The sequence below is a fragment of the Prionailurus bengalensis genome, chromosome F2 (genome assembly GCF_016509475.1).
Source record: "Prionailurus bengalensis isolate Pbe53 chromosome F2, Fcat_Pben_1.1_paternal_pri, whole genome shotgun sequence".
NCBI lineage: Eukaryota > Metazoa > Chordata > Mammalia > Carnivora > Felidae > Prionailurus > Prionailurus bengalensis.
This window is the reverse complement of record NC_057353.1, coordinates 27,585,594-27,598,912: the sequence shown is the minus strand read 5'-3', so window position 1 is coordinate 27,598,912 and position 13,319 is coordinate 27,585,594. Positions and strand designations below refer to the sequence as shown.

The following is a 13,319-nucleotide window of genomic DNA, read 5'->3' as shown; positions in this document are numbered from 1 at the left end:
ATTTTCAATCTTAGCACAACAGATAATTACAATTTTTTTTCAATATATATAGCAGGAAAGTCCATACTATTCAAAAAGCTATGTAATTACCCTAGGTTTAAGAGGCTTTACTGTTGGAATATCAGTTCCTTCAGCTCTTTGTCTGCTTGAATCAAAAGTCTTCCGTTTTTTAGTGGCAGTTTTCTGGCAAATAGGTCCATGTTTTTTCTGTCAAGATGAATAAATGCAATGTATCATTTTCTTTTCTATAGAAGGGAATTCTAAAAAACTTTAAATTGCCATTTGAGACCAATTTAAAAACTGGAAGATGAAATAAAAATAAAACATAAATTAAATAAATAAAACATAAATAAGACATATTTTGCTTTAACTAAAATTGTTAAAAAGTATATATGATGCATGCTGTAAGTTATCTTTCTCAAGAAAGTACAATTACTATATACAAGAGAGTATAGAAAAATACTCTTCCAAAATTTTATTAAGTTATTGAATATTCTAGTTTTTATACTGCTGAGAATAAGGTAATGTAACCAAATTGAAGCTATTGAGTGAAAAAAAAATTTCCCTTCATCACTAAATACATTAAAATAGATACTAGAAAAAGAATGTAAACAGAGACTGGATTAGCGTGAGGATCACAAAAAATTAACAGAATAGTAGTAGTCTGGACTACTAAAATTATTAACATAATTAGTATGTTAATGTTAATGTTAATTAACATAAGTAGTATGTTAATGTAAAGTTAACACAAAATGATAGAACACAGTGGTCCGATTTCCTTCACAATCATCTATTTCTTCCCTTTTGGAAATCAAGTTCTCTGCCTTTCTTTACCAAGGATTTTTCTTGAGCTGTCTAGCCTTCCACTTCTATAGTTTTGTTTTTTTTTAAAAATACAGCTGGCAGCTCATTCATTTAATCTTTCATGCATTCATTTCAATGGAAGCTTTCATAACTGATTCCAGTTAACCTAATGGATAAATAATCATTTCCCCTCCCCTAAATAAAACACGTTAACAAATGACATCAGTGCACTACATGCACTTTTTTTTACTTCTGTATTTTGATAAACACTGAACAAGCTAGAACTGTTGAACTTTATCTGAGAAAAGAGGAAACCTCAAACTGGTTGGTTTGGTATCATGGAGCCTCTTATATTTTCAATACACAATCAGAAATCAATTGTTCTATATACGTGTTTTCAGTTTTCATTTTCAACAAGCACTGTAATTATAGCTATTAGAATAAAAATCTCTTAAATATGAAAAAAACTAAAAGTGTGGCTAACAGGCAACTTCCTAATAGATGTCTATTCTCACATTGAGTTGTATGTGTCAAAACTATGTAGCGCTTATTCCCAAATAGTGATCACATTATTTAATTAAATAAATAAATGAGGGCAAAAAGGGCAACTTTTTTCCTATGTAAACTGAGCTGAATGCTTTGAAAATAGTTTGAAAAACAGTGAATTGATAATAGAAACAAGAAAATAAATCACTAAGTGTGGGCTAGATGTTTTTAAAGGACAAAGGAAAAAAAAATTGTTATTTATAAGAAGTCCATAGTCTGATGGACATTTTGGATCATTAAATCCTCACTTTGCTTTAAAGAAATAAACTGGAAATAGTAATAGACATTCTGGATTGTGGCAGAACTCTAGCCTGCAGATCCATATTCAAAGAAAACTCTTTATTGTACATCAAAATATTAATAAATGTATATTTATATTTAAAAGTAAAAATCAAGTATTTTCTTAGTACATAGGCATTTTTTCCCTTATTCTCTAGTTGGCTATTTTTATATTAAAATCAATTAAAAGTGCTTATGTTTGTGTACATCAAATATCTAAAAGTATCTAAAGAATGCATAATATATTTTAGGTATACTTTTAATTGAAAACAATTTTTCTTCAGAATATTTCAAATATATTTAAAAATTAAGAGAACAGTGTCATGAACTCCTATTTCCTCATCAACAATTACCAACAATTCAGCAATCTTGTCATCTATACTAGCTTTTTTTCCTTAAGTACTTTAAAGCAAATCCCAGACATCATATCATTCTGTCTTTAAATACATTATTATGCATTTCTCAGAGTTTTTGTTTAGTTTTGCTAATATTCCCAGAGAGGAACACTTTAACACAGTAGTTCTGAAGACCAAACTCTAAAAAAAAGAGAACATCCTGGAAGAAAGATCTAGATGAAACTGATATCTTTAACAAAGAACACTGGCCAGTATATCTTTTAATTATTCCACAGAGTTTCTTTCTGTAATGGCTGTCCTGAAGTATCAAACAATTACAGATCTGCCATAACCCAAAGGAAAAAGGTACTCACTAATGCCACTGGAAAGAATGTTCTTCCACAAATCTTGCATGGTAACAATTCTCCAACTTGGACACTTCCATTTTCTGAAACAGAAAATAATTTTTTTTAATGTTTATTTTTGAGAGAGAGATAGAGTGCAAGTGGAGGAGAGGCAGAGAGAGAGAGAGAGAAACAGAATCAGAAACAGGCTCCAGGCTCTGAGCTGTCAGCACAGAGCTCCATGCGGGGCTCGAACCCATGAACCGTGAGATCATGACCTGAGCTAAAGTCAGACACTTAACTGACTGAGTAGCCATCTAGGCGCCCTTAGAAAAGAATTCAATCAGTAAATTCTTTGCTCAAATTGTGAAAGTTTCAAATTTCAATGTCTTCCCTTGGTTTCATATGCAAGTTGTGAATTCTTGTGGAAAATGACTTGTTTCATTTTGGAATAAACAATATTATTGATTAAAATGGGCACAAGATAACCACAAGTTATCAGTGGTCAAAAAGGCCATGCCAAATACTGAAGTCATGATTTAAGGATAACCAAATACATATTGCTGGAAATATGTAGTTTTCTTTAATTTTAACCAAACCAATTTGTTATATTCTCTGAACTTATCGGCTATCTCTCCTGTAAATTACCAAACGTTAAAAACCAAGTTTATCTTGGGGTGCCTGGGTGGCTCAGCTGGTTAAGTGTCTGATTCTTGATTTTGGCTCAGGTCATGATCTCAGGGTTTTGTGAGTTCGAGTTCTGTATGCTGACCGCACAAAGCCGGCTTGGGATTCTCCCTCTCTCTCCGCCCCTCCTCTGCTCGTACTCTCTGTCTCTCTCAAAATAAGTAAACAAACCTTAAAAAAAAAGTTTACCTTAAGGTTAATAATACGTATTATTAATCCTCAAAGCATTGAGATATAACATTGGTGATCAGTGAGGTGGCTTCCTGAGACGATCTAAGGAGTCTAAGATAAAAAGAATCTTGTTCTGTTTAACACTGGACAACGGGAAGTATAATGCTTTAAAGAAAAAATCATCTAGTTACTATGCTGCCCTCATTATATGAATTGTTCATTATTTTATACATACAATATTATATTAGGATTCAATGGAGATATTACAATTGAGATATTCTGACAATTCATTAAATAAGGAACAAGTAGCTGAGACTTTTACTCAATCAAAACTTAATACATCTATCACGCATTTTCATACAACACATTTTGTTACTAAGTTGATTTAAAAAAAAACAACTACATTCTTTGGAATTCTACATAGCTGAGTCAATTTGTCATTTTATTTTCTAGCCAATCATCAAACCTACATTTATTTCCATATCTGTAATTTTCTAAAAATGATACTTGAACCTGTATCTTAAACATATTTTCTGCTGAATATTTTACTGATTGTTTTATCACATGAAAGACAAATAGAAGCCACTTTGTTTTAGAAGTAACCTAAATAAGTTCATGAAAAAAGTACAATTAGGACTTCATATAATTTATTCCAAAATATTTAGTGAGTTCACAGAAAACTAATAGAAGAATCAAAATAGAAAGTTTTGAGAATACAATCAAACAGTACCAGAAAAACTGCTGTGTTCTCTCATTCTCTTAACACTCCACTACCTTATTTTAATTGTAGACAGTGACTATTTGTCATCTCAGATGGAGGCAATGTCTCTATGGTGGCAGTTAAGCAGTGGGCACTACAAAGGCAAAGCTAAGATTTGCATGATTTGTCCTTCTCCAATACCACATGTTAGGTTATTTAGGGAGAGCAACCATTTATAGGGACTTAATTCCACTATCTAAAAAGTTGAGGCAGTTGCTAGATAGAATCCATTACATACATTAAGATAAGCATGTCTTCATAATGATGGTCAAAGTGATATCACATGATGCATAATCTATTAAGCTGCTTATTTATAGTTTCAATATACTCTTAAATTCTATGCAATGATTTAAAAATTCATTAATACAAAATGTTAAAAAGAATCACATATTTTATTTGCTTAAAAGTATATTTCAGTATCTCCTTGTTAAATAGATGACAAAGCAAAATTTTATAAAAATTAACTATTGAGAAAAATAAATTCAACCCATGGAAATAATGTGAGTGCCTGTGTGAGCACCCACAACTTGCCAAGCACATATCAAGCCATAGTGACACAGCATGAAATAACAAAATCACTGTTCTATAAAGCTAACAGTCTACATGATTTACTTCTCCACTATATCTAAGAACCAAATCATCTCCTATTTTTTAATGTAATAGCAACTACAATACTAACATATAATAAAATCCAACTCCTGGGATTAATTACAAGTTATCAAATATGTTCAAATTGTCTTTAAAGGAAAAAGCTTTATCTCTAAAAGGTATAAAAAAGAGGAAACCACATTAAAGAGAAAGGATTTAAAAACAATTATCCTGAAGAAAAAAAAAATAAGTCATTACTTCATTCAAAATAAATAAAAATGTAAAGTTATAATTTCTTCCCTCTTATATTAGCTGGTCATGGAGGATTGCCCTATAATTCACAAAATATAACACATGTATGTATGTTAGTGTCAACACCGCCTGCTACCAGCAAGTCATGATAAGCAGCTTAGATTCAGTCACAAAGCCAAATTTTGTTGTAACGGTACTCATTAAAAGATATGACAGCTTAGCAGAAAAAGTACTGGTCCCAGCTCTATCACATAGAACTGTGACTCCCTGGGCACCTAAGATTAAGCTTCCTCTCGTATAAAATGAGAAAGTTAGGTTAAATGGCCTACACGGCCCCTTCTATCTCTAATATATCATAATAAATATACTATATTCATCTAATAAAATCTATCTTAAGACCACATTAGGAAGAAAAGTACATGGATGATAACATATATCTCTTACCAGTATTAAATTAAAAAAAAAATGGTTATATGTAAGGATGATTAAACCAACTGACCATTGTAGATGGTGGAATGAATGCTTCAGGTAGCATGTAGAATGTTGAGAAAATCACTTCCATTTGTCTACATACAGAACTGAGAATCTACAAGGAACTATTGCAAAGAACATGATGTCTCTCTCCTTGTTGGACATGTCTTCAAGAAGAAAATGTATGACTAATCATATAAATAGCTTCAGTTTAAAATTTGTTAAATGAGGATATTATCTGTTCAATCTACCTTATAATTTAAGGGATCATCTAAGATGGTATATATAAAAATGCTTCACAATCAATGAAATAAAAAAATACTACTCTGCAGCGCATGCGGGCAAACTCCACTAATCTGTCCTGAGTGGCAAAAGCTAGCAAATTGTGAGGCTTATAAAAATATAGTAGAAATGATATGCAGAGAGTTGACTATTGTAGCAGAGAGCAAGCACTGTTGAAAGAAGCATTCAAACTAAGGACAAAAGCAAGTAAATAAAGTACTTTAATATTCTAAAACTCTCAAGAAGGTAACCTCTTATAAAAGTTATCACAAACACAATGTTGATTCTGTTATGCATTACCATATTTAGCAATTTCAAACGTGCACCATAAAGCTTGAAACTGTATCTTCATATAATGCTGTTACATATATATATATATGTGTGTATATATATATATATATACACACATATATATATGTAACTACAGACACATATATATCATATAAAGATGTGATATATATGTATAAGTATGATATACATATTATATATTATATGATAAATATATAGATATATAGAGATGTGAAATAATATATTGTTACATAAGACAGTTATGAAATTCTAAAATGTACATATTTAAGAAATAGGAAAGAATATTTTCAAAAGAAAAGAAGTCTTGAAATTCAGAACAGTTCTGGCCTCTGTGTAGCATGTCTATTTCCTCACCTCTGGTCACTGTTCATCTGAATGCAATCTTTAAAATAAAACCTTCCTTTTGCAGCACATGGCATCTGTTACACACCACCTTCTTCCAACAATTCTTTTCAAAATGTAATTACTTCCAGGTCAATAATCTCTAGTATCTCCAAGATTTTTCCCGTTGAGCCCATCCTAGATTTCAACATTTCAACATTCACACTTAACCTACTCACCACACTCACACTTAACCTACTCACTCACCCTCCACTCCTCTTTAGTCCATCTCTCCAGTTCAGCAAAAACAACCACTGTTGAAACAATTTAGTAAAGGTCCACATTTGACTCTTAAATGCCCAAGCACCTTCTCTAACCACACATTTCTACCTTCTACCTCTCTCCAAAGCACTTTCTTGATCTCAGAGTGATTTGAATTTTCTTGATAACCCATCTCTGGTTGCACTTCCCTTCCTACTCAGTCTGAACCTGACTAGTCATTTCCATTTTGACCAATCACCCTCAAATCCCTTGCTCCAGGGTCACATGTTTGGAAAATGCCACATTGAATAAATGGGTATTCTTAGGGCAGAACTTCCTCAGTCTTAAAAAAGAGATTAGTATATTATTATTTCCTCAACGGAAATCCTTTCTCATCAAGGAGATATTTTAGGACCAATGTCCTGAGTAGCACATTTTTTTTGGAACACTGGCTTACATTTACTGACTAGCTCCTCTCTACTTCCCTTTCTCTCCCTATCTGAATTGCAGGCAAATTTTATCAGGCCTAAACACTATATTAAAATAGATCAATTTGTTGATCCACAAGTATTTGTTGAGCACCTAGCATGACACACGAACTGTTCTATGAGGTAAGCAAACACAGATGAACTTACAGAGCTTCTAGTCTTCTAACAGGGAAAAAATAAAAGCAATGAAATATATAAAATGTCAGGTGGTGATAAGCACAATGTAGAAAAACAGCAGAGTAAGGAGAGAGAAGACAGTCACAGTGCTATGTGTGTTTGAAAGTGGGCAGGATCAGGGAGAGCTTCTTTAATGAGGAGATTTTAGAGTACTGACTTGAAGACACAGGGAACTAGGGGTGCCTGAATGGCTCAGTAGGTTAAGCGACCTACTGCTGGTCTTGGCTCAGGTCAGGATTGTACGGTTTGTGAGTCTGAGCCCCACATCGGGCTCCACGTTGTCTTTCTCTGGCCTCCATCACTTGTACTTTCTCTCTCTTTCAAACTAAATAAATAAACTTAAAAAAATAAAAAGAAATAAACAAGGAATTAAACCACCCATGAATCTAACTGCCACATCCAGAGGCATCTGGCTGGCTTAAGTGGTAGAGCATACGACTCATGATTTCATGATCTCAGCATCATGAGTTCAAGCTGCATGTTGAACATGGAGTCTAGCTTAAAATAATAATAATAATAATAATAATAATAACAACAACAATAATAATAATTGTCAAATCCAAAGCCCTCTCTTCAGTCCTCATTCTACTGAATCTTTCTATACCATGAAGCACTGTTGATCAATCCCTTCTACCTTTAAAGTCCTTTCTCTCTTGGCTTAAATGATATTTCTCCCTCCTATGCCCAAGTTTTTCAGATCTCAGAAGCTAAGTAGGGTTTGACCTGGTTAGTACTAACACCTCCAGGAATTTCTGGTGCTATAGGCTTTTTCTGGCACACATTCACTACTCAATAAATATTAGTTTCTTACCACTTTCCCTTCTTGATAATTTTTAAATCTCTTTACAGACTTCTTCCTACTCCAATTTCCTTTCCTGTTCAACCCTAAAGCATCAATTCCTCCCCAAGCTTCTTTCCACATTTTGTTACATACAGCTTTCCTGAGTGAGTACATCCACTTGCTGTCACTTATATGTCATGGCTACTAAGCTAAAAATTCCAAGTAAACATTTCCAAGTAGCCATGAGACATTTCCACTAGATAGCCTCCAAGTACTGTACTAAAATTTATAAAGCCAAACTCATTACCTCTTCTCCCACTCCACTTGGTCTTCTTGGTTAAAGATACTAACATTATCTCTTAGTTCAAGCTAGATAGACCTTTATATTTGATTCCTTTTCCCTCTCACATCCACCACTCATATCTCACCTCTCTATCTCAGAAATATCTTCTAAATCTATCCTCCTTTTTAAAAAAAAAATGTTTATTTATTTATTTATTTTGAGAAAGAGAGAGAAAGCGGGGGGGGGGGGGGGGCAGAGAAAGAGGGACAGAAAGAATCCCAAGCAGGCTCCACACTGTCAGTACAGGGCTCAACATGGGGCTAGAACTCACAAACTGAGAGATCATGACCTGGGCTGTCAGACAGTTAACCAACTGAGTCATCCAGGTGCCTCTATCTTCCCTTTTTAATTCCTACTACTTGTGCCTTAGTTCAAATCCTCATCACATATATGTATTTCCAGTTTCTTCTTTCTCCAGTCTATCTATCCTGCTGCCATAGGCATCTAATGAGACTGCCCACAACACCTTCCAAGCATGCAGCTTTACCTGTACCGAATCACTCCTAAGCTCCTAACACACTTCTTATGAGTTTACCCATCCAATAAACAAGTACTGAGGGGGCTTCCTATGTACTAGGCACTTCTCTGAAAGCTTTATATATGTGACATCATTTAATCTTAATATAGTCAGGTAGGTCAGTATTTAATAGCCCCACTTTTTATAGCTGAGGAAACTGAAGTTCCAATTAACCAAATCATAGAGCTAAAAAGAAACAAAGCCTCTTGAACACAATGGCTATTAAAATAATCTAGTTTCCAACTCAGCACAAAAAATAAATAAATAAATAAATAAATAAATAAATAAATAAATAAAGGCAAGATAAATTTAAAAAGATGAAGAATTGTTCAGTAAACTAGTATGTGTTTGGACTAGGGAAAAACAAAACAAAAAGGAAACTCTAATGGGTCAGGAATGCTTGTGTTAACTAAATCAGAGGCTACATTAGAGAAGAAGAATTAGACTTCTAATGAGGTTTTAGAAGATAGTACACTAAGATCTACTAAGTTAGTAACCCACAAAAGGAATGGGCAGCCTGATCTCTGTTAAAACTGTTAGTAACCACTTATCAAGATGTTATGAGAGAAATGACAATACTGTATTGATTAAATCTGCTTAACGTTTATCATTTCTACATTTTAAGGATGAAAAGCTTGGGAGAGATTAGAACTCTCCCAAGTCTAGAACTACTTCTACTGGTCTCGAGTATACCTATTGAGCACAATATTTAGGTGAAAAGGAATTAAAGGCGTTGCTCTAACTACACACAGAACACAGAAGTGCTCAGATATAGATTACACAAAATCATGAGCAATAATTTATATTTAGTTTTGAAATACAGTGTTCGGACTGATACCTCATCCCGTTAACAACTAGAAAACATGAAAGTCCCAGAAGACCAAAAATAATATAAGTGGTACATGTTTTATATAAAAATAATTTTTAAAAGAGTACAATAATCTTCAATAGAATTCTTTAGGAGCCCATATATTTTCTGGTTTTATAATCAAGCTTAGTCCAGTTACTGGTTGCAACTAGAAACATGGGTATAATGCCAAACAGTACAATATTTGCTCAATTACTATGATGTTGAGCAAATTCCTGAAGATTGACACTTCAATATAATGTTTATTAGACACTTAGTGCTAGATTTTAACTTCCAATAAGGGGAAAACTTTATCTTACTGTATCAATGTTTATTAAATGAAGACATGGATAAATGAATTAATGAATGGTAACCTTAAGATTCAAACTTATGATCTTTGCAAAATATGACCTCATAGGGACTGATTTTAAAAAAGAAGGAAAGAAAGATAGGCACTGTTCTAACTTCAACAAAACTTCTCAGAGCTTTTGTTGTATTAGTTTAAACCACTTTTGAAATTACTAATATTCAATTACTTTTCTGTACAGAAAACCAATTTAATATACTTTAACCTAATTCGTTAGAACTAAACACATTATAGTTAATGATAATAACTAATTTTGTTTAAAACTCAAAACAAAACAAAAACAAAAGTAAAGGGCAAGTTACTATTTACCATGATACATCACAAGCTGGGCCCATAAAACGTGCCCCTCATAACACACTATATTAACATCAGAATACATGTATTTCTCCACCCATGTAATTGAGTACTATAATAGGTTTTCATTATATTTTAAAAACATTCTTATTAAGATTTCAATAGTAATGTCTTAGTACTGCAAAAATGTAAGGTTTACTAAAATACCGACTTAATGAGAGCAGAGCTTTGACTTTATATTTTTTGCTACGTCTCCAGGGCCTAGAATGATGCCCACCATAGACAAAGTCATTAATCTAACAACAAATATTTATTAAGTACCTACTCTGTGTCAGACAGTTTTAGGTGCTTAGCATACATAAGTGAAAAAGCAGATGAAGATCTTTGCCTTAATTACAAATATTGAATAAAATAATAAAAATCTGCAGAAAAACTGTTTTAAAGCATTTTAAGTATGTTTTGATAACTTCATGAAAATTCCAGAACCCATTATGCTATAAGACCAACACATATTACAAAATACATTAAAAAATATAAGACGCCGGGTCACCTGGGTGGCTCGGTTGGTTAAGCCTCCTACTTCAGCTCAGGTCATGATCTCACAGTTCTTGAGTTCGAACCCCACATTGGGCTCTGTACCGACAGCTCAGAGCCTGGAGCCTGCTTCAGATTCTGTGCCGCCTTCTTTCTCTGCCCCTCCCCCGCTCACGCGCGCGCGCTCTCTCTCTCTCTCTCTCTCTCAAAAATAAATAAATGTAAAAAAATTTTTAAAAATAAGATGCCTCCAGGAGTCCTCTAAAAAAAATATTGAAAGTAAGGAATGCTGTCATTACAATTCCTATCTCATGGAAGCTTAATGATCCCCCTAAAATAAATTAAATGATCAAAGACTAAGACCTTCATTTGCAACAGTATACTGCAGCTGCCCACAAATGGAAAATTATCAGAATTCTTATCTACCATTCTCAAGCTGTTTACTATGAGAGCAAAAGCATGAAACACTATCATACTCATCATTACACTTGTTTTTTGGTGAGCTTAGGTAACTGCAGAAAGTTACCAGTTATTACTTTTCATAACATAACCTGAAATAATTTGCTCTCTGGCATCCAACAATACAGGGCTCAATGCTTCTGTTTATTTTCAATTCCACCTGAATCTCTGTAAACTAGGGGGGGGGGGGAAGAGCTAAATCAAGGCAACATGATTTTTCAATTCTGCAGGCTTCTTCTTCATGGAAAGGATTAACCACAATTTGAAAAATAATCTTGAAACTGTTGTTGCCAATGTTAGTTGGGGTTTTTTTTTTCCTTTGTTGTTTTTAGGCAAACGCTATACTACACAGGATTAAATGGATAAAAATAATAGAGAAGTGAAAGAATTGGGAAAAAAGCAAAATCTGGAGTCATGGTTACAGCACAAGGATAAACTCAAAAGATAAGGAATCAATGCCGGCTCTTTCTTACAGAATCGTAATGAGTAAGTCTTAAATCCTTCTGTTAATCTATTGTCCCGGCTCTAAAGCTGGCCAGTGACTCTTCCTTGGGAGATGCTCTTGGCATCCCTCCAACAGAAGATGCGGTACAAATAGAAAAACGGTTACCTAGGGAAACTGGCCAAGGAAAGTGTCAGAAGCTAGAGGCTGGGAACAGCCTAGAGGTGGAAATACACCCCGAGGCCCCCCAGGAAAGGCTAGCGGTAGGGAGCCCACGGACAATAATAAAGAATCTACTTTGCAAGAAAAATAAAATCTGTCCGGAGTCTATGATTACCAAAAGGACATTCAGGAATCAGGCAAGACCAGAAGATGTTAGGAAGAGACCTCCAGGCAGATGCCAAAGGCAGTATCAAGCTCGAGGTGGAGAACCCCAGCTGAAGACCGTCTGAAGCGGGGCAGCCAGAGGATCATTAGCTCCACCGTGTCGGGGGCTGTAGAGCTACCGCCTGCCAGGGCCTCGGAAGGAGCGGCGGGGTCCACCACTCCGGACCCGCCCTCGCTTCCCCCGTACAGCTCTCCTGGGCACCCCTGGCTGCTCCGGGTCCGTTCTAACCGCCCGGCCCGTATTCCTTCACCTCCTCACCTTCCAGTCCCTCCATTGCGCCACCACCTCTGATTCCGCGAGATTCCTCCGGCAGCGCCCGCAGCAGCTGCCACCGCCGCTGCCGCCGCCGCCACCGCCCAGCTCCGGCTGTAGCAACCCGGCCGCACCTCCCACCAGCTAACATCCCGGGCTCCCATTGGCCCGACGCTTGCGGGGCGGGGCTCCTGAAGGGCGGGGCCTCATGAGGAGGCGCGCCTCTAGCAGCCCCTGCGCGGCTGCCTCCTGGCTGTGAGCTTTCCCGGCCGTCCTCCCTCCCGGTAAGCCTAAACCACTTCAGGTTGCGTACTGCCGCCCAATGACGCCTTTGTTCCTCTGACTGCAGACTTGTTTCCCTCACAGCTTATCCTTCTATTTAGAATGTCTCAGCACCTCACGGGCAGCCCTTCACCAGTCCCTCAGTCGGTCAGTGCAGGTGTGTCTTCTATTCTATCTCTCTCTGAGGACTTGAAGCAAACAAGCAAGCCAAACACACGTCCTACCCTCGACTGTGCAGCGCACTCTCCATTTTCCGCTTGTTGGTCACATGACACTACCTGAGTGTGTTTCCTTAGGCTAGAAATTCACACACAGATTTAGGGGTTAAGGCACTTTTTTCCCCCCTTTTTTAGAGAAATTATACTTTGCGCCTGGCGTGTAGAACTGAGATTGCTCTAAATACTTGGAAATCATTTCCTCAGCATGAAAGTTTGGGCGGAAAATTAGAAGGGAAAGCCAGCCCTGCCTTCATCTTCATCTACTCTGGGCTTACCCAGGCCCTTTTAACTAAAATAGTCTGCTGGCCTCCTAATTTATGAAGTAATATCAAAACTATGATCAGGGAGTTTAAGGGCGGAATGAGGGAATGACTTAGGGAGTGAGGGCTATTTCTGTCAGAGTCCAACCCTTTTGGGGATGACGGTAATTTCGAAACCAGCTAAAACTTTTGCTTAACAGTCTAATACATTTCACCAGAACTAAATTTCTTTGAAAATTTGATTTAATAGTGAGAAACCA

The 13,319-nt window shown here is 35.8% G+C and overlaps 1 protein-coding gene across 2 annotated transcripts in view; it reads right to left on the bottom strand.

Moving 5' to 3' along the window:
* The window catches only part of ZC2HC1A (zinc finger C2HC-type containing 1A), a 50,563-nt gene extending 38,127 nt beyond the window's left edge, over positions 1–12,436 (bottom strand). Inside the window, exons 1-3 of one of the 2 annotated variants that reach the window (XM_043601245.1) lie at positions 12,306–12,436; positions 2,339–2,412; positions 91–207 (exon numbers count right to left, since the gene is read on the bottom strand). In XM_043601245.1, the coding sequence (XP_043457180.1) occupies positions 91–207; positions 2,339–2,412; positions 12,306–12,321 (207 nt within the window). In that variant the 5' untranslated portion in view covers positions 12,322–12,436. The remainder of the gene's footprint in view (positions 1–90; positions 208–2,338; positions 2,413–12,305) is intronic. The other variant, XM_043601244.1, reaches the window with a different exon arrangement.
* Positions 12,437–13,319: the final 883 nt, after the last annotated feature.